Genomic DNA, 21,675 nt, shown 5'->3' on the forward strand with positions numbered 1-21,675 from the left:
AGACAGACAGAAACATGCTAATAGACACAAGGACAGGCACACATGCAAATGTGCAAAGACCTGCAAACATAAAAAAGACAAAGTTGCACACACAGAAATACAATCACGTGACATTCGCATCCACCCGTTTATTCACCTGACTGGTACTTTTTGAGGCTACTGTGTATGTGCTCAGCCCTCAGCTGCCAGATTCTGGGGACAAGCCGCTCTGTGCCCTCATGGAGCTAAGAGTTCACAGAAGGAGGCAGTAGTTAATTAGAGCTGTGTGTGATACCTGTCATGTTAAGTGCTGTAGAGATGGACCCCACCATTTCGAGGGAGAGTGGGGAAGCTGCCCTGAGGAAGTGACCCTGAGCAAGTTCCCAGGGCCAGGGGGGAGGCGACAGGGGATGAGAGGGAACAGTGTCCCAAGCTGGGGGAGCAGCAATGGGCAGGGAGGGGCGGTGCAGAGGAAAATGCAGACAGACGTGTGAGTCTGGAACATGGAGGGCCCAGAGAACACGGCTCAAGATCAAGGTCGAGAGCAGAGGACGCACTAGAATGAAGCTAGTATAATTCGGAAGGTGATTCCAGTAAGTTATGTACTAATAGAAAGAGCACCAAAACACAGAGAGCAAAACTGACAGGAAGGAGGGAAGAAGTGGATAATTCAACAATAGTAGAGACTTCAGTAACCTACTTTAAACCGTGGATAGAACATCTAGACAGAAGATCAAGAAGAAGACGTGCACTACTATAGACCAGATGTGGAGGGTGGAGGCCAGCTGTGCTGAGCCCAGTTCATGCTAGGGCTTCTTCTCCAAAGGCAATAGGGAACCGGTTCCTAATAATCCCACTAGCTTCCACATGTCAAAAGGAGTAGGGTAGGTCAGAGTCTGTGCGTGCATGCTAAGTCACTTCAGTCGTGTCCGACCCTTTGTGATCCCATGGACTGCGGCCTGCCAGGCTCCTCTCTGTCCATGGGATTCTCCTAAGAAGAATACTGGAGTGGGTTGCCATTTCCTGCTCCAGGGGATCTTCCCGACCCAGGGATTGAACTCATGTCTCTTATGTCTCCTGCACTGGCAGGCAGATTCTTTACCACTGAGCTACTACCAGCATGCTTCCCAGAGTCAGTACAGGTAAACAAATTGGGAGACCGAAGTCCAGGGAGGAGTGATGGGGCATGATGGGTTGCTGGCTGGCTAAGTAAATGAATGGATAGATGGAAGGATGGATAATTAGATATATGGATGGATGACTGGATGGATGGATGGATGAAGTCAGCAGGAACAGAAAGTAGATAGCTGGATAAATACCACTCAGTGGGTGGATAAAAATGGGTAAGTGAGCAAATCTATGAATGAACGGATGATGGCAGATAACTGGACAATCAACCTTGCCAGACTTCCAATGTGTGGGTGGCCACAGACAAAAAGGGAAGAAAACTTCTATTTATTGTGTGCTCCAGCCCACATTCCCAATAATACCCCAGGTAGATATCCAACCCCTCTCCTACCCAACGGGATCCCCACATATGACAGCCAGGACCTGGTAGGACAGAGTACCCTCATGTGGCCTGTACTCTGATATCTACACCATTTTAGTCACCTCATCTTTTCATGGTCCTTACTATTGAGCAACATTTGAAGACATGCTAGAAACCAGACCCACAAGGCTAGTGTGCAAAGAGCCCTTCTGAGAACATAACTCAAGCCCCACTGCACCACCTTGAACCTGTTCCATTTTTGAGGAGGGGAATACAACACCCCTTGGCCACTGTGTACCTGCCACGAGAGGCCTCTAAATCACCAGCTGGCCATCTGCACAAGGGAAATAACCACTCCCTTCCTAAGGAAGCGCAACTACCACTTGGCTGGGGCATCAGGAACGTCCCCATGGAAACCTTCTCCCACCCTCCCCTCCTTGAATGATGTAGTCTTCAATACACTTGTACACACCCAAAGGCTTCTCACCACTAAGACCCTCTCTGGACAGAGATAACACATCAGACTGTCAAAGAAGCTCTCTTTTATCTCTTTTCCAAACATTCCCTCCCTTCCTTCACTGTTCCCTATCAGGCTGAACCCAGGGGGAACCAAGCACACTCTGGATCCTGTTTCTCCACTGCTTGAAACCCTCAATGTCGTCTCCCTTTCCTGAGAATATAATCCAGCTGAATCCATCCCCTACCACGGTCTACAGGGTCTACCTTCCACTCAGACCTCATCTCGTCTCCTACCTTCCCTTCCCGGACCATCCTGTCCCAGCCATACTGGCCTTCCTTCAGGTCCTAGATGTGCCAAGGGGATTCCCACCTCAGGGCCTTTGCACACCACTGTTCCTGTAGCTGCAAAGTCTCTTCTACCTGAACTTTGCTGACTGGCTCCTCATTTTTCAGGCTTCAGCCTAAATGTTACCTACTCAGTAACCACCCTGAATAAAGAGATGCCCCTTCATCTTGATTTTAGTAACATTTGGTCATTTCATTCCTCCACTCTTTCCATCTCAGTAATTACACATTAATCTGTTTAGCTTACCCTCTCTGTATCCAGCACCTAACACTGTGCTGGGCCCACAGCTCATACTAGACAAATATTTGCTACTTGCTGAACACATGTCAGGTTCAGAGAAAAGACTGGCCAGACTAGATTCGAGTGCTTTGTGGCACTGGATACTCCCCAACAATCCAGCCTCCATTTCCTCATCTGTAAAGTGGGGCAACACCAGTACCTACTGCAAAAGGTTGTTGTGAGGATAAAAGGAGAGAATGGGGTATTGACAAACCGGGGCGTAGACTCCCAGCCCAGCACTGAGGGGAAGCCAGAAGAGTGAGGAGACAGACACCTGAGTGTCAGAGGCTATTTCAGAAGCAGCTGTGGCCCCAAGTCGTGCCTTCCAGAAACCAGAGCGATGAGTTAAGTTTCACCATGAATGGAAAGAGCTTATGGAGCCAAATATCAAATGTAGAGTATGCGTGATACAGCCAACGAAAGAGGGCTAGATTTAACAGTTCAAAAAAAAAAAATCTAAAAAACTTTTTTAATAAAGCCTACAAGTCTATCCCCTTCTTTCTTTATCAACGACACGATTTATTGACCGAGGAAGCCATATCGACTAAATAAATCTTGATAATGACCAAGGCAGCAATCAATACCTGCTTATTATCAGCCCGGATGGAGAATTTCATTTTGCGGAACGCAGGCCCAAAGACAGGGCGCACCACGCAGTTCTGGACTCCGGCGGGTGGGCCAGGGATGGATGGCTGGATGGTGCTCATTTTCCAGGACAGGAGACAGGAATCTTTCCTGTGTTATTAATAACCTCCCACCTGCCACCCTACCCCATGTCTCTCATGCTTGTGAGTCTGGATTCATTTCCATGAGTTGACAATGATGAGGTGTTTTAAGATGTTTAAAAATAAAGAGGAAAGCACAAGCATAATGACTATAGGTGGGGAACCCTGAAAGCGGGGCAGGGAGTTGGGAGATGGGCTCCAGAAGAGGTAGCTCTGGCCCCTAGTGAGTCAAGAGCAGGAACATTGAGTGCCCAACGGACCTGAGTCCTGGATTAGAATTCAAGCTCTGCTGCTTGCTGACAATATGGCCTTGAACCTAACCTTCTGTGCCTCAGTCTGCTCAACTGTAAAAGCAGGATAGTAGTAGTTTTCTTGTGCTATGGTTGTGAGAATTAAACGAGATAATATTCGTTAAGGGCTCTAAACACTGTTCAGCATGCATTAAAGGTTGAAAGAACTATTTGTTAAAAAACTGTCAGGACTTCTGAGCAGAGAGCTTCCTTCTGATGTTCCAAAGCAAACGCCAGGCCTGGTCTTGCTTCGGCCAGCCAAGTGGTATTTGGAGAGGCCTGACCTCCCATCCACTGTCTCTCTGCAAGGATCTGGGCAACCTTACTGCTGGCTAGTGATGACCAGGAGGTGAATAAAAAAAACAATGATGATGACAATGATAATAAAAGCAATAATAGATGCTCTCGTTTACTAGGAATGACCATGCTCTGTGCTAAGAGCTTTCCATGCTTCACTGCATCAGTTCACTTCAGTCGCTCAGTCGTGTCCAACACTCTGTGACCCCATGGACTGAAGCATGCCTCCCTGTCCATCACCAACTCCCAGAGTTCACTCAAACTCATGTCCATTGAGTCAGTGATGCCATCCAACCATCTCATCCTCTGTTGTCCCCTTCTCCTCCTGCCTTCAATCTTTCCCAGCATCAGGGTCTTTTCAAATGAGTCAGTTCTTCACATCAGGTGGCCAAAGTACTGGAGTTTTAGCTTCAGCATCAGTCCTTCCAATGAATATTCAAGACTGATTTCCTTTAGGATGGACTGGTTGGATCTCCTTGCAGTCCAGGGACTCTCAAGAGTCTTCTCCAACACCACAGTTCAAAAGCATCAATTCTTCAGCACTCAGCTTTCTTTATAGTCCAACTCTCACATCCATACATGACCACTGGAAAAACCATAGCCTTGACTAGATGGACCTTTGTTGGCAAAGTAATGTCTCTGCTTTTTAATATGCTGTCTAGGTTAGTCATAACTTTTCTTCCAAGGAACAAGCATTTTTTAATTTTATGGCTGCAATCATCATTTGCAGTGATTTTGGAGCCCAAAAATATAAAGTCTCTCACTGTTTCCATTGTTTCCCCATCTATTTGCCATGAAGTGATGGGACCAGGTGCCATGATCTTAGTTTTCTGAATGTTGAGCTTTAAGCCAACTTTTTCACTCTCCTCTTTCACTTTCATCAAGAGGCTCTTTAGTTCTTCTTCACTTTCTGCCATAAGGATGGTGTTATCTGCATATCTGAGGCTATTGATATTTCTCCTGGCAATCTAGATTCCAGCTTGTGCTTCTTCCAGTCCAGCGTTTCTCATGATGTACTCTGCATATAAGTTAAATAAGCAGGGTGACAATGTACAGCCTTGATGTACTCCTTTCCTCATTTGGAACTGGTCTGTTGTTCCATGTCCAGTTCTAACTGTTGCTTCCTGATCTGCATACAGATTTCTCAAGAGGCAGGTCAGGTGGTCTGGTATTCCCATCTCTGGAAGAATTTCCCACAGTTTGTTGTGATCCACACAGTCAAAGGCTTTGGCATAGTCAATAAGGCACAAATAGATATTTTTCTGGAACTCTCTTGCTTTTTCAATGATCCAACGGATGTTGGCTATTTGATCTCTGGTTCCTCTGCCTTTTCTAAAACCAGCTTGAACATCTTGAAGTTCACAGTTCACGTACTGTTGAAGCCTAGCTTGGAGAATTTGAGCATTACTTTGCTAGCGTGTGAGATGAGTGCCATAGTTTGAGCATTCTTTGGCATTGCCTTTCTTTGGGATTGGAATGAAAACTGACCTTTTCCAGTCCTGTGGCCACTGCTGAGTTTTCCAAATTTGCTGGCATATTGAGTGCACCACTTTCACAGCATCATCTTTTAGGATCTGAAATAGCTCAACTGGAATTCCATCATCTCCACTAGCTTTGTTCATACTGATGCTTCCTAAGGCTCACTTGACTTCACACTCCAGGATGTCTGGCTCTAGATGAGTGATCACACCATCGTGATTATCTGGGTCGTGAAGATCTTTTTTGTATAGTTTTTCTGTGTATTCTTGCCACCTCTTCTTAATATCTTCTGCTTCTGTTAGGTCCCTACCATTTCTGTCCTTTATTGAGCCCATTTTTGCATGAAATGTTCCCTAGGTATCTCTATTTTCTTGAAGAGATCTCTAGTCTTTCCCATTCTATTGTTTTCCTCTAGTTCTTTGCACTGATTATGGAAGAAGGCTTTCTTATCCCTCCTTGCTATTCTTTGGAACTCTGCATTCAAATGGGTATATCTTTCCTTTTCTCCTTTGCCTTTCGCTTCTCTTGTTTTCACAGCTATTTGTAAGGCCACCTCAGACAACCATTTTGACTTTGCATTTCTTCTTCTTAGGGATGGTCTTGATCTCTGCCTCCTGTACAATGTCACGAGCCTCCGCCCACAGTTCTTCAGGCACTCTGTCTATCAGATCTAATCCCTTGAATCTATTTCTCACTTCCACTATATAATCGTAAGGGATTTGATTTAGGTCATACCTGAATGGTCTAGTGGTTTTCCCCTCTTTCAATTTAAGTCTGAATTTGGCAATAAGGAGTTCATGATCTGAGCCACAGTCAGTTACCAGTCACTGCATCAACACCCCCATAAGGTCTCTATGAGGTAAAGGCTGTATTTAATTCACATTTTACAGATAAGGAAACTAACACTTTGAGAAATCCAGTGAATCACCCAAGGCATCCCAGTTAAGAAACAGCAAGGCCGGGGTCCAAAGCCCATGCTCAAATCATTTCAGGTACTGCTCCCAGGTAACTGAAATTCAATGGGAATTACCTCACAGAATCATCATCATCATAGTTATTATTACTGCTGTTAATAAAGATCATGATTAACAACAGTCACCATTTTGGGAAGGCTTACAGCATGCCCAGTCCTAGGCTATGTCTGTATTGGTTTGTCATTTTTTACCTCTCACAGCCTTGGAGAAAAGTACTTCTATCTCCAAGCGATTATAAAAGAAAAGCTTTATGAGGGCAAGAACTTGGTCTGTTTTGTTTACTGCTTCTCTCCCAGCACTTTACACTGCACGTGACACATAGCAGGTGCTGAATAATGTTCAAGTGAATGAATGAATAATCTGTCTCAACAACTCCAGGAAACTCTATTTTAGACAGAAAAACTGAGGCTATCTTAGCCATAAAAGGGAAGGGGAGACTCCAATCCTGACTTCCTGCCTGATTATAAACTAGAAGTCCCAGGGGAAGCTGAGCAGGAAATCCCCCCAACTCTAGTGACGCTGTCCAGAGACCTTGATCCCTCTTTGATGCCTGCTGGGCTGATCATATGGACCCATGAACCAGGCTTTGAGAGAAGGATGTCACCTGGATCCCAAAACATGTTAACTGGCTATCTTGTGCCCCCCACAACAGCCATCTCACAGACTGCAGGAACCTGCTTTGAGTTGTCTGTGACTGAGGCCACCAAATCACTGCTAACAGTCCACAGCCTGCCCCAGTAATTAATTAATGGATTTATTAATTAGGATGGGAGCTACTTCCCAGGCCGGAATTGGGGTCACCAGTTTCTAAAGCAAGACTCACAGAGCTAAAGATAAACCCTTGTTCACTGCGAGTCTGAGGCCTGTGCCCAATTCCCAATCACAGAGTGAGAGAATTTCAAGAGCCAGTGATGGGTGAAGAAGCTGGGGGTCTGGGAGGAGCTGGGTCCCCCAGGACTGCCTCCCAAGGTAAAGTCAAGGCAGTTGCTCCCAACTCACCCTTCCTGTGCTATTCATCCACTCCATTATCCAAGTATTTATTAAGAACTTACTACGTCCTTGCCCTCCTCAGGCAGGAATATGTGTGTGTTAGTCACTCAGTCATGTCCAATTCTTTGCGACCTCATAAACTGTAGCCCACCAGGCTCCTCTGTCCATGGAATTCTCCAGGCAAGAATACTGGAGTCGGTTGTCATTCTCTTCTCCAAGGGATCTTCCCGACCCAGGGACTGAACCCTGGTCTCCTAAATTGCAGCAGATTCTTTACCATCTGAGCTATCAGGGAAGCCCAGGAAGGAATACAGATGGTAAACAAACGAACAAATACATACATATTATCACATCAGGTAAAGCAGATAGCAGTAAACAGGGCAGGGGGCGGGGAGGCATTTTGGAAGCTTAGGGAGGACCTCTCCGAAGACGTAATATTTAAATAGAGGACTGAATAGACTGAGACAAACTAAGGAGATGTCTGGGAAATGCAATGGGAACAGCAAGTACAAAGGCCCCAAGGCTGGAATATGTTTGGTGTGTTCAAGGAACAGTGAGGAGGCCAGACTGCTTGAATAAAAAGGGGAGGCGTGTCAAGAAATGAGAGCAAAACATAATGAAGGGATACAAAAGGGAATGGAGGACCTAATCACACAGTGGGCTCAGGTAAGAACAGGCAACCAGAAAGAGGCAACGCTGAGAGTGATACCACCCAGGCTCCCAACAAGACATAAAAGATACCTCAACTGGGCACTCTCTATGCACTAGGTGCCTTAGGTAGATGGCCAAACCTCATTTCATCTTTCCTGTAGGAAAGCATGGTCCTTTGAGAAGAAGATACAAAGTCAGGATTACAAGACAAAGAGGTTTATCAGGATCAATACCCACACCCTGCAGGAGGGAGCCAGAATAGAGAGAGGGAGGGAGGGCGTGAGTGAGAGAAGGAAGGAAAGTTGGTAAGGTTGGCTGGTTAGTGGAAGCACCCTAGACTGCAGAGGAGTCCAGAGCCTGCAAATGAATCCCATGTGTCCCAGGAACCAGTCTGCTCTTAGTCCCTATTACACTCAGTCCCTGGCTGTGGCAGTTGCGGGTGATCTTCAAGGGCAGGATCTGGTGCCACCTGCCCATCACACTCCTTATAGACAAAGATCTGCAAGGTGCTTTCTCAGGGCCACCACTGGGAGGTACCATTATTATATCCACCTGACAGCTGAGAAAACCAAATCTTAGAAAGAGGAACTAACTTACCCAAGGGACACAGCTAGGAAGAAGCAGAACTGGGATTTGCATCCTGATGGCCCAGTGCCATGATTCCAAGATAAACAGAAGTTGGGGAACTGGGCATATTTTGCAACAGAGCAAGAATTGGGCTGAATACCTTGTTAAAAAATAAAAGCAATACTTAAGGCTTGGAAGGAAAGCTATGAGAAACCTAGACACTATATTAAAAAGCAGAGATATCACTTTGCCAACAAAGGTCTGTATAGTCAAAGCCATGGTTTTTCCAGTAGTCATGTACGATGTGAGAGTTGAATCATAAAGAAGGCTGAGCATGGAAGAATTGATGCTTTCAAGTTGTGGTGCTGGAGAAGACTCTCGAGAGTCCCCTGGACTGCAAGGAGATCAAACCAGTCAATCCGAAAGGAAATCAACCCTGAATATTCACTGGAAGGACTGTTGCTGAAGCTGAAGCTCCAATACTTAGGCCACTTGATAAAAAGAGCCAATACATTGGAAAAGACTATGATGCTAGGAAATGATAAAGGCAAAGGGAGAAGGGGCTGGCAGAGGATGAGATGGTTAGATAGCATCGCCAACTCAACAGACAGGAATTAAGCAAACTCTGGGAGATAGTGGAGGACAGAGGAGACTGGCGTGCTGTAGTCCATGGGGTCACAATGAGACAGATAGGACTTAGCAACTGAACAACAAAGGCTGATATGGTGTTTGAGTATTTTTCTTGGATTCACTCCAGGCCAAACATGTGCTAAATAATCTTATTTTATACTTCATCCTTACTCCCAACTGACAGATGCCAAGAGTGAGGATAAAGGTGGGTCTAACAAGGCTTCCTGGCTCAGTTGGTAAAGAAATTTCCTGCAGTGCAGGAGACCTGGGTTCGATCCCTGGGTCAGGAAGATCCTCTGGAAAAGGAAATGGCAACCCACTCCAGTATTCTTGCCTGGGAAATCCCATGGACAGAGGAGCCTGGTAGGCTGCAGTCCATGGGGTTGCAAGAGTCGGACACAACTTAGCGACTAGATCACCACCACAATAGCCGCTCAGAATCTGTGACCACCTTCACTGCCTTCCTCCAGTTCGTTGCACGCACTGTTTTTCCACCCACCTCAAGGTATTAGCACATGCTATTCCCAGGCATGCTTTTCCCTGACCTTGTCCTTGACACCTTGGCTAAAGGGTCACTTCTTCCAGGAAGGCTCCCTTGATGCTCAGACTCAGGCAGTTTTTTTGCCACATGCTATCTCAGAATCAAATGTCCGTGTGTGACTACACACCTGGTTGTCCAATAATACATGCATCCACCCCCCTCCATTGTCTGTGGGCTAAGTGAGGACTGGCACTTTGTCTTCCTGTTCACCATGATATTGCCAGCATATTATTATTATTTAATGTGGTGTCGGAGAAGACTCTTGAGAGTCCCTTGGACTACAAGGAGATCCAACCAGTCCATTCTGAAGGAGATCAGCCCTGGGATTTCTTTGGAAGGAATGATGCTAAAGCTGAAACTCCAGTACTTTGGCCACCTCATGCGAAGAGTTGACTCATTGGAAAAGACTCTGATGCTGGGAGGGATTGGGGGCAGGAGGAGAAGGGGACGACAGAGGATGAGATGGCTGGATGGCATCAGTGACTCAATGGATGTGAGTCTGAGTGAACTCCGGGAGTTGGTGATGGACAGGGAGGCCTGGCATGCTGCGATTCATGGGGTCACAAAGAATCGGACACGACTGAGCGACTGAACTGAACTGATAGTATTTATGATATTTACTTATTATAATTTACACAATTTTTAGTTATACTGTGAGTGGCGAATATATTGGGTTGGCCAAAAAGTTTGTTCATGTTTTTCTGCACCATCTTATGGAAAACCCTGAATGAATTTTTTTGGCTAAACCAATACATTTTCAAAGTATAGGACAACAGCAGTTATTATTATTAACATTATATAGCACATCTATGTGCTAGGCACAGATTTCACACTTTACATGCACTAACTCACTTAATCCACAATCCTTAAGGAGGCAGATACTACTATCATCCCTATTTTACATGAGAGAGAAAACCAAGGCTCAAAAAGGTTAAGTGATTTGCCCAAGGTCACATAGCTGGTAAGTGGCAGGGCTGGGATACAGCCAGGCGGCCCCCAAGTCCTCACTAAATATCTCTGGGAGTGGGAGACTGCAGGGCTTGATTTTGCTGTCCACACTACACCCCTCAGATCCCTGGAGCCCATGGACATCCACAATGGACCAACACGTCAAATAGCTGCCCCCAGCCCCTGAGCGCCTCTGAGTGACCGCCTCACTTGAAATCTGCACTCGACCTGGCTGTGCTGCTGACCCCTGTGGTCTCTCTGTCTGCAGCACCCACACTCCAAACAGCTGGCTGGACAAGTCAATCGACCATAATGGTTCCCGGGGAGCCACTTACCCCGTCGAGTTTGAGCGACGGCGGCTCAGAGAGTCTTAAGCACTGCTCGGCTCCGGGCTTCTGGGGCAGACAACCAGCTCAGGCCAAAGAGGTTGGAGGATTGATTTTTTTCTCTTTCTTTCTTTTTAATGACAAATGCGTATCTTGGAACTGCTGTTTCATTCGGCTGAAGGATGGCAGAGGGGATGCATAGGGAAAGGACGAGGAAGGAGGGGGCAGCCACCGGCCCACTCTGAGGGTTGACTGAGCTACTGAGGAAAAGCAGAGACAGCAGGCCAATCATGTATCTTCATGAAGCTGGTCAGGGCCTTTCGGTTCTTCTGAAAATGCAGCCTCGTCTGACATTTGGCACTTGGAGACTGGCAGCCAGTGGCCTTGACAGGTAGCCGCCTCATGGCCCCTGGAGCTGTCTGATCCACTGCAGACCCTCAGCCCAGGGTCTCTGCGCCACGGTTCCCTCTGTCGTGCCCTTGCTAGGTCTCCATTCCCTGCCGAGCGCGGCCAGAGTGTTGGATTTGTACAGGATACTGGATATCTGAATTTCTTAGGTAACATCTTCTGTGTTTTAAATGCTGAGAAGCTTATATTTAAAAAAGTGGTTTTAAATATTGCACTAATCTGGACAGATACATCCATGGTCCAGACATAGCTCCCAGCCTGCAACCTCTGTAGTCTGAGCTCCCAAGATATAAGACATCACATATAATATTAGTAATATATTAATATAGTAAGCCCCCAATGGAGGAAAAGAGAAGAGAAAAAGTGCCCAGTAATCTCTAAAACAAGCTTGCAAGGCCAGCAAATTCCAGGATCCACTGCTACTTTGGTTTTCTCACTCCTCTCTTACTCTCTAAAAACACCAACAACAATAAGAAGTAAAACACTTACGGGACACTAACTGTGTGTCCCAAACTGTGCTAAGCACTTTCACACATAAAGTGCTTTAATCTTTAAGAACAATCTAAAAGGTGGAGATTACTATTAGTTCCATTTAGAGACAAGGAAATAAGGCTTAGAGAGGTTAAGCGACCCATCCACAAATCACATAGCCAATAGGTGATGGAGCCAGGCCTGGAAGCTAGGCAGGGGCACCTCACCATCTTGGCTCCTCTTACTTCCCTCTTGAGGGAAAGGGTAGAGAACAAGTTTCTGGAACTACATGTGATCTACCTTAACACTCTTAACTGGAAAGTGAAACACTTCAGCCACGCTACTGCCATCATTAGAGACCTGTAGACAGACTCAGCAAACCATGGCCTTCAGGCCAAATCCAGCCCTTCACCTGTTTTTGTAAAGTTTTACTGGAACACAACCATTCACATTCAGTTTTCTTGTCTATGGCTATTTGCATGCCACGGTGGCAGAACGGAGTGCTTGCAACATACACCACGTGGTTCACAAAGCCTAAAGCATATTATTATCTGCCTCTTCACAGAAAAAGTTTGCCAACCCTGATGGCGGACCTAGATGGTTTCTAAATAGCCTAGAGAGAAACCACCCCTGGGAAGGTCATGAGGTTGAAACCTTCAGGGAAACACCATCCTTAAAGAAGGGGAAGCATATTTGCACATTAAAGGGTAGTGGAAGCTTCTTCAGGGGTTTGGGGTGAGACCACAAAGGAGCCAGCCGTGGGAAGATCAGGAGAAAGAGCCCCAGGCAGAGGGAACTGCAAGTGCAAAGTCCCTGAGGTAAGAATGTGCTTGACGAGTCTGAGGGACCAAAAGACCACTGTGACTAGAACAGAGCGAGGAGGGGAGAGACGCTGGAGACGAAGTCAGAAGGGTAACGGCGGCGGGGCTCGACTACCTGGAGTCTTACAATCAGGGGAAAGGACTCTGGATTTTTAAATTAAGTATGAGAGGAACTGATTGTTCATATCCTACAAAACACTACAAACCATTTTCTGAAGGGATCCTCAAGGCTTAGAAACCAAGAACTCCATTCCAGGCATGATTTTGTCTGAAAATTCTGCTCGAGAGACCAATGGCTCCTCATCACTGCCAAAATGGGCCCTGAGGCCATGAAAAGGCAATACATTTAACTGGCACACAAAGTATGTCAGCATCCTTCCCTTTACAGCAACTGAGTACAGGGAACCAGATGAGCACAACCAGTCTCTGTGAAGGATTAAGAAATGGGAGACTTGGAATGTTAGTGGATTCACCCAGGAGTGCTAGAGACTGTACTTCTTAGCTGCTCTTGGGGCCCTTCCCCTCTGCCTACTACTTCCACCTTCCCTGACACCTTTGATATAAGCTACTGTCATTAAGAAAGAGCATCCCCCAGACAGAAAAATCAAATAGAAGACTGAACCCTGATTTCCTAAGCCAGAAACAAAGGCAGCCAACTACCTCAGTCCCCTTCCCACACTCAACCTCTGCCAGGCTCAGTCTGAGTTAGATAACTGGAAGCCCCCAGAAATTCAGCCCTTTCAGAAAGCAACAGAGAAAACCATCGTTTTTGGACAGCCACCTCGACCATCATCCAGGATCAAATTTAGCACCAGCTGAGGTGCTCACATTTGAAATTCTATCTGACGGAAGAAAGGTTACCACGACAGAATGTCAAGTTCGAAGACAGAATCCTCACTTTAACAGAAGAGTTTAAAAAAAGAAGAAAGAAAGAAAGAAAAAGGAAAGAAAAAAAAAAAACCACCACCATCATCAGAAAAGCTGTTCCCTCTGGTCAAAATAGCACCGTGCTCATCTGAAATAACCCACCGAGACGCTTATTTGCTTCTTTAGGCTTGTCCGTGGTTTCTCAATTTTCTACAGTGAATTCAGGTATTAATAAAAGAAACTTCGAGACCTCCAACAGCAAAAGCGGTCAAGGATGAGACGTTGCTCATTTTTCTTCCAGCATTCAAAGAGAGGCCCGTCTTTGGGAAGCAATTTCTGTCGAGCTGAGAAATTCAGAATTTTGGGATGCCCAGAAAAGACTGCTGGGTTCTTTATATAAATTCTCAACACCTGTTTCTAGCTCCTTCTGCAAAATAGGCTCACAGGGTGTGGCTTGCAATGAATTGGAGAGGCAGATGGAATGGGGTCACCCGCTGGTTGGACCTGGAAGGGTCCAGGGGGCTGGCCAATGGTTTGGTCGTATTCACAGAGCTGCTGCTAGAAATCTCCCCTCATCCCTCTGTCTCCTGCCGCTCCCTCTCCTCCCGCTCCAAGCTTCCACAGCCTTCGCCTAATGCCAGTCCATCTCACGGGCCTGGGCCTGGGCCGCACCAAGCCTGGTCTGCTCATATGCTCCCCACCCCGGCAGCAATTCTATTACAGCGAAGTTTCCAAAGTTAGGATTCCGCCAACAGGGCTGATAGCTTATTTACTGCTGTCATCTAAAGAAAGAGGAATTTTGACACATTGTTAAATGATAGCACATTTAGATAAGTCAAGCTGTCAGAGGCTCTAATGGATGTCTAAACTCTCTGTGGCTGATATGTAAAATTTATGCACTTCAGAATATCATAAGGTTATAATATTTTAATCACATCCACGCTCTTTTCTAAACTTTGAGCTGAGAAAAACATTCCATCAAGTCCCATCTCCCATACGCCAAGAAATTGAGCCTTCCTAGAAGTTTCTCCAAAACTCCTTACAAAAAGTCCAGCTTATCTCATTTGAGGACCCATCAGTTTTCCTCCCTAAAGGCTCACACCCCAAGCAGAATTTGCCTTTTCCTCCCAAGTTCGTACAGTGTGATCCTTCCAGCCAACCTCTTTCCTCCCAAGAAACAGATGTGCATTCAGACTGAGCACCAACTCTTGTTAGCTTGATTAACACTCTTTGAAGGAAAAAAAAAAAAAAGATATCACGAGAGACTGGACCCAGAGCATCATTTAAAAAAGTGGCAAAGTAAAGCAGAAAAAGAAAATCATAAAGGTATGAATCCGGTTACAACGACTATACACAGAAAAGCCATAAAAAAATACTGCATTAGTAATGTTCACCATAAAGCAATCTTATAACCAAATGAAATATGCCTAGCATTAACTTTGGGATAGAATTTTATTTCTTCTCGTTTCCTGGACTGCCAGCAGCCGAGACAAAAAGCAGCAGCAAAGAAAGAGGGAAGCAGTTTCAGGGATCCTGGAGCAGGGTACCAACTGTCACAGCATCTTCACCATCATTAAGACTGCTGACAGACTTCCATCCTAGGAAAACAGCCCCACTGTGTCCAGAGATGGCACTGGAAGGAGTAATAACCAGACTGCTTCTATATTTGAAAAATATATACTTCCAGAGGGCTGTGCATGGGCCAGTACAAGGTCACCTTTCTTGCCAGTATCGGAGTGGCGTTGGTAGCATGGTCTGGCCTGGGGACATGGGCCGCCTTTGCTGCCTTGGCCACTCCAACGCTCAGCGACCAGGCTGCATGAAACCACTGAATTGAAGCTATACACACCTCCTCACACTCAACAAACATCCGAGGCCATGGGACAAGTGAGCCCAAAGCTCTTGGCCTGCACGGGGCCTGCAGTGGGGGCCCACCTTTCCTACCCAGATCTTGGAACAAGCCAGCTGAAGTTTTCCTTTCTAGCTATTTCCCCTGTAAACGGAAAGTGGGAAAGGAAAAAAATGAAAATAAAAGTGTGGCACAGGAGTCATTAGCGTTATGCACAAGAGATGATCCGAGGCGAAAGTGCTTAGGCTCATAATCCGTTTCCAACAAAAAGGCCATCAGTGAGAACATGGGGCTGGGTGGGGGGCGCAGTCCTGTTGGGCAGGGGAAAACCTGAACACTTCAGGACAAGGGTGGAGACCACAGCAGATGTGAGGGCCTCAATGTTTGTACACCGCTGCCACATGTACCTCTGTTCTCTTAAAGTGTACAGCTTTTCAAACTCCCAAAGGGACCCCCCCCCCCCACTTAATATCCATGTAAATGAGGTTAACCCTTTCCCCAGAGCCCTCTCCTTTTGTGCCAAACACACCAGCCATTGTTTTCATGAATATATCCCTCCCTCCTGCACCCTAAGTATACACCCTGTGCGGGGAGAGGTCCTGGCTCTATTTTCCCATCACCTGAACAAGGCTTTCCACCACCCCCATCTTCATCCTTTCCAGTTCAAATTTGCTTTTTCACCTCAGCATCTTCTAAAACCCTAACAAAGGGTTCCCAGATCAATGGGAGTCCAACTGAAATCAAGATCTGGGTGACCTCAACAGCTCCACAAAAGACCCCTGAGCCTGAGACAGGAGAGACTTGAGGTTCAACACCCCCTCCACTCCAGCTCAGAAATCAGCCCCCTGGGAGCCGCACCCAGCCCTCAGCACCCAGCCCAGGTCTCACTCCACCTCCCGGTTGCAGCCCAAGCTCCCCGAATTGAAAACGAGTTATCTAATGAAAATTGTGTTAACTGACATTCCGGCCAACCGGGAGCAAATACCAGCGCTGTAAATCTCGCCGCGGAAATTTTCTCCAGCCCAGAATAACAATAGGACCCTGCAAAGGGCTTTCGCCAGCCCTTCTGGTTCCTCTCCTCTTGTCTGCCACGTTCTTGTCATTCCTTATGTTACAGAACATCAATCATAAATAAAGACGCTGTCCCCCAGCCGTGCCCGGGTCTCATTTACAAACATTAGCAGGGAATACGATTACCATTGGCCTTCGTGCCAAGCCCAATGTGGCTGCCCAACTCTCTCTCTCCCATTCTCTCTCTCTCTCTCTCTCCCCCTCCCCCATCCCCCACTCTTCCAGAAAGGCCACTTTAGCATCATTTAAAACAGCAACCACAGCTCACAGCCCTGCCCGCCTCAGATGGCCACCAAACTGTAGCCCCAACTCGAGTGAGGACCTGGAATTGCAAGGCACTTGCAGTTATTAACTGCATGCCTGAGTGCCCCGATTTTCTCTCCAGCTCACTGGCTTTGAAGGAGGGGGCCTGCGGGGAGTGAGGGGTTAGAAAGGAGGGGGGTTGGGAAGCCACCAGGAGGAGGGGGGCACTGGAACCACTTATCAGAAGAAACTTAACGAGATTTGCAGGCGGATTTAAAAAAAAAAAAAAAAAAAAGCGGGTCCCTTTTTATCTCCAGACTGATGCTCTCCCTTCTTCCAAGAATGTCAAGGCCAAGGCAGGATGCTTTAATCGTCCGGTAACCAGCACCACTTCCCCGCCCCTTGTTCCCACCGCACCTCGGTGAGACTCCTGGGTTTGGGGGCTTGTCAGGAGCATCCTGGGGCACCTGGGAAAGGACGGAGGCTAGCGTTGTGCCTTCTGTGCGCAGTTCTCTGTGAGATTCCATCCCGCGGCCCAGTCTCCTATTGGGTCAGCAAGAATAACCCCCAATCTGGAGGAGACACACAGACTCCCAGAAAAAGGTGGAACGGGGATAAAGTGCTGGAGTTTGGAAGGGAGTCGCCCCAGGGAGGAAAAGGGAAAAGAGAAAGAAGAGACTAGAGAGAGGAGGAAAGAGAGGAGTGGCGGAGAGGAAAAGCAGGAGGCAGAAAACAGCGAGGGAATCTCCTATTTAAAAGTTCCAGTGGGCCCGAGAGCCCGAAGTCACCTGCTCTGCGCAGCTCCCGGCTCTCCAAGGCCCCTGAGGCAGGAGCGCAAACTTGCGCGCGCCCCGGGCCCATCTCCACCGCCCGTCCCCACCTAGACTTGGAAAGAGGTTGGCGAGGGGGATAAAGCAAGAGGCAAAGACGAACCCCGAGAACCCGGCACGAGGAGAGGTCTGCCGGTGCAGGCGGCCAGTCCGGCGGCGGTGGCTGTAGCGGCTGGGGCGGCAGCAGCGGCCCCCGGGTGGCGGCGCGTCCGGGCTGCGCAGCTAGGCGGGCGGCGGCGGCGGAGGTGCTGGCGGGCGGCGGGGCGCGGAGCCGCCTCCTAGCCAACCCCGGATGCCTCCCCCCTACGCCTCCTCCTCCTCCCAGCCCGCCAGCTCCCTCCCTCCCTCGCCCGAGCCCCAGCCGGGCGCGGACAGGCACGCGGCGCGCTTCGCGGCCTCCCCGGGCGCCGCGAAGTTGGGAGGCGCGCAAAGTGCGGCGCAAGGGGGGTTGCCCGAGGTCCCGCCTGCAGCCCCCTGCCTGGAACCGCAGACCCTGCCTTCCTCGCGCCTCACTCCGCCGCTCACCCGCCGGCTCGCTCCCCGGGCCATGGGCTCACTAGCGCTTCTCCATGGTCGCAGCGGCTAATCGATGATTGAACCGAACAAAGAGCAGCGGCGAGATCAATTCCTAATACCTATCGATAGGCAGCGGGCAGTCGAGCCCCTGCGAGCCCCAGCAGCCGCCGCCCGCCTCCCCAGGGCTCCCGACCGCCCTCCCGGGGACCTCCCCAGTGCGCCCAGGGCGCGCCCGAGGGCTCCCCACGGCCGCGCGGCCGGTGCTGCCCGCACTAACCTGGAGTCGCCGTAGATCAAATCGCTTCCAATATTGAAACATCGATCCCACATTGGCGGCCATCTTGGGGGCTATTCGAGACGCACACACACAAGAGTTTGGCTTTTCTCAATGGCTGCACTCAATATCCGGGCTGGACTCCCCCCAGCCCCGGGGCCGCCGCCGGCAGTCCGGGCCCTGCGCGCCACCGCCCGGGGCCCCTCGGGCGCCCCCCGGCCTCCTGCCACCCGCTGCCCCTCGGCGCCGCCGCGCCGCCGCCGCCGGGCCCGGGAGCCGTGCGCCCCCCCCGACCCCCGGAGGGCGCGGGAGGAGGGCGCGGGGCGGGGAGCTCGGCGCCCGCCCGGGGGAGGCGGCCGGGGATGGGGTGGGAGGAGAGGAGTGGGGGGGAGGCAGCGTTTCCGAGAGGCGCTGGCGCCGCCGCTGCCCTGCCTGCAGCCGGCTCCCGGGCCCGCGGAGCGCTCGCTGCATATCCCCCCCCAAGTCCGGGGTCGGTGTGCCGCGCGATTGCACTTGACTTTGGCTTTTTGCAAACTTATCAATACTGACGTAACGTGCTGATCAATGCAAAGGGAAGTTTGCGGGGGCAGGAGGCGGCGGGTACGTGGGGCGCCTACCCTCGCCTCGCACCTGTCTATCCCCCATCCCCAGCAATGCATACTTAAAAAAAAAAAAAGTTAATAGTTTGCAATGCATTTTTTTTTCTTTTGCAATCGGAGCACACAACACGTGCCTCGGGCTGCCGCCGCTCCTTCGCCAGCCAGCTAAGCTTCGCATCCGAGGGTATCAGCCGCCAGCTAGAGCTGCGTAGACTACCCTGCCGGCGGGTTGTTGGGAGCCGGCCAGTGGGCGGGTGGCAGCCGCCCGGGGGCGCCACTGAGTTGTCGGAAATGTCACCACTGCCGTGCGCAGAGTCCGCGCCATTATAGAGTTATATTATTAAGAGGCGATGTCTTGTCTTGGTCATAGCACTGGGTTCTTTCCGGGGATCCTCTGCAATAGAGATTCTTGTTACTATTTTCAGGAGCCTTTAGTACAGTTACATGGGCTCCTCACAACTTTAGAATGGGAGGTCGTTTTACTGTTCGCATTACTGGAGAGGGTTCTTAGCTAAACCTCTGGAATGGTTTCTCCCCCCACAGTGGGTTCGCTTGTATCGTTATATGTTGAGGGGGCCTAGCCTAGCTCTGGATCACTAACAGCTACAGATGTCTCTGCCACTGTTACAATCATTATTCTGGGGTCCTTAGCCTAGCTGGGGACCCCAGGCTCCTTCCCAGTATGGGCCTCCTTTATTATGATTGTCTTTTGGGAGAGAGTCTTTAGCCCAGCTGGAGGGAAATTCTGGTCTTCTGCAATTTTTCAGACGCTGGACAGCACGGGTGGCTAGATTTCTTTTACATTTTTTCCATCATCTTGCCTCTGCAAGGGAAAAGTCCCCAGTCTCCCTCCCAAGGTCCTACGCCCACCACCCAGGAGGAACTCAGACCTCCCAACCCACTTCATAACTAACACTTCTCCTGACCCAGCAGTCACCCTTTCTGACATGTCCCCCTACCAATCCTACCCTAGCCTCTGCCCCACCCCCCCCAAAAAAGGAGACATTCCCCCGCTTTTTTTCTAGGCAAAAGATTTGCTTTTATAGACAGCAAATGGAAATTATATTCTCTTTTTATGACCCAGCTTGGACTTCTGACATCACTCTTGGTCTAGGACAATAGATCAATACAGAGGGTTATAAAAAAGATAAAGTTTAGAAGAGTTGTAAAGAAGAAAGAATCGTGATGGATATTTTTGATGATTTTCCAATATTTGTGTCTTGGAACACGTGCTTCAAGGCAATTAAAGTTTTTAATGTAATGTAAATAATTGTTTCATAAATGCTTCAGAAGAAGGTGTGATTTTTCTAAGCAATCACTCGAGCTGTTTAAAAAATGTAATGTGATTTAAACTAGGATACAGTATTTCTGTTACCATCCCCATACATTTTCCATAAGGCCTGGGTAAATATATTAATGCACAAGTTGAAAGACTCATAAGACCAGAAGTACAGCGTTCACCAAGATGTAATGAATTAGGCCTAGTTAGCAATTCCGAGTGGCCTGTTTCCTTGCCAGATTAAATTGCACGTGATGTGTGGTTTATCTCAGCTCTCGATAACTTCACGTTTAAATTACAGCTCTCATTCTGCAAAATGAATTTAGGGAAATTTCATAACTATCGCATGGCAATTTTTTTTAATGGCTACATTTTCTCCTGAGCATCTGTAAAGCTTGCAGCTTCCTTGTCTTTGAGTCTGTTTTTTAAAGACCTGTAGTTGAAAATCTGGAGTGAGTGTGAAACCTTTCAAAGCAATTTTTAACAAATCAAGGTTTTGATGAAAGATTATTTTAAATTTACATCTGATCGCTTTTCGGCCTTTTGGCTAAGATCAAGTGTAAATTTATATCTGACTTTGCAGTCATGGAACTGACATCATATACCTCCTGATATGATGTACGGAGAAGGATACACCACCACTTCTGTGGTATTTGTGCATAATCTGAATCTAATTGTGAAGAAATATTAGATAAACCCAAATGGAGGGGTAATTCTAGAAAATAAACAGCTAGTCTCTTTAAAAATGTCAATGTCACATGAAACACACACAGACTGGGGAACTATTCTAGATTAAAGAAAGCAAACAAGATTTGACAAGCGATTAAAATATATGATCCTGGGTTTTCTTTTACTAGAAAGTGCATTAACTGGAGCCAATAGCAAAGTTAGAATAAATCAACAGATTAGATAATGGTATTGTATCAATGTTAATTTCCTGATTTTAATCATTGCAGTGTGGCTATATAACAACATATCCTTCAGAGAGAATATTATTCAGGAGTAAAGGGAAAGCCATCATGCCTGCAACTAGCTCTCAAACAGTACAGACAAAAACAATACGCATCTGTTTATCAAAATCTATCGGTATAGAAAGAATGATATAGCAAATGTTGCAAAATGTTAACATTTGAGGACTCCAGAGGAAGTGTACACAGAAATTCTTGGCACTTTCTTTGCAACCTTTCTGGGAATCTGAAATTATGTCAAAAGACAAAGTTAAAAAAAAAAAAAGAAAAAAATTAAATTTATGTCTGACTTTGTCTCAACTGTTAGGGACTATTGGACTTCCAAATAAAAATTCTGCATGGAACTTTTCTACTTTCCTGACTGACGTAGGCTGCACCTTTGACCGAGCAGGAAATTGCCACAGCAAACATGCTTACTGAGGAGCAGCGAGAAAATCCAATAATTCAGATTGTTTTAAGTCTGTGATATTTTTAAATGACTTAATGCAGTGGGTCTCTGAAGAATTCCG

At 47.7% G+C, this 21,675-nt stretch overlaps 1 protein-coding gene across 2 annotated transcripts in view; it reads right to left on the bottom strand.

The window, feature by feature from the left end:
- Positions 1-18,509, bottom strand: part of CUX2 (cut like homeobox 2) — a 277,595-nt gene extending 259,086 nt beyond the window's left edge. For both annotated transcript variants that reach the window (XM_027566784.1, XM_027566782.1), the window contains exon 1: positions 18,324-18,509. In XM_027566784.1, the coding sequence (XP_027422585.1) occupies positions 18,324-18,386 (63 nt within the window). In that variant the 5' untranslated portion in view covers positions 18,387-18,509. The remainder of the gene's footprint in view (positions 1-18,323) is intronic.
- Between the last annotated feature and the right edge of the window lie 3,166 nt (positions 18,510-21,675).

This window comes from Bos indicus x Bos taurus, chromosome 17 (assembly GCF_003369695.1).
Source record: "Bos indicus x Bos taurus breed Angus x Brahman F1 hybrid chromosome 17, Bos_hybrid_MaternalHap_v2.0, whole genome shotgun sequence".
Classification (NCBI taxonomy): Eukaryota; Metazoa; Chordata; class Mammalia; order Artiodactyla; family Bovidae; genus Bos; species Bos indicus x Bos taurus.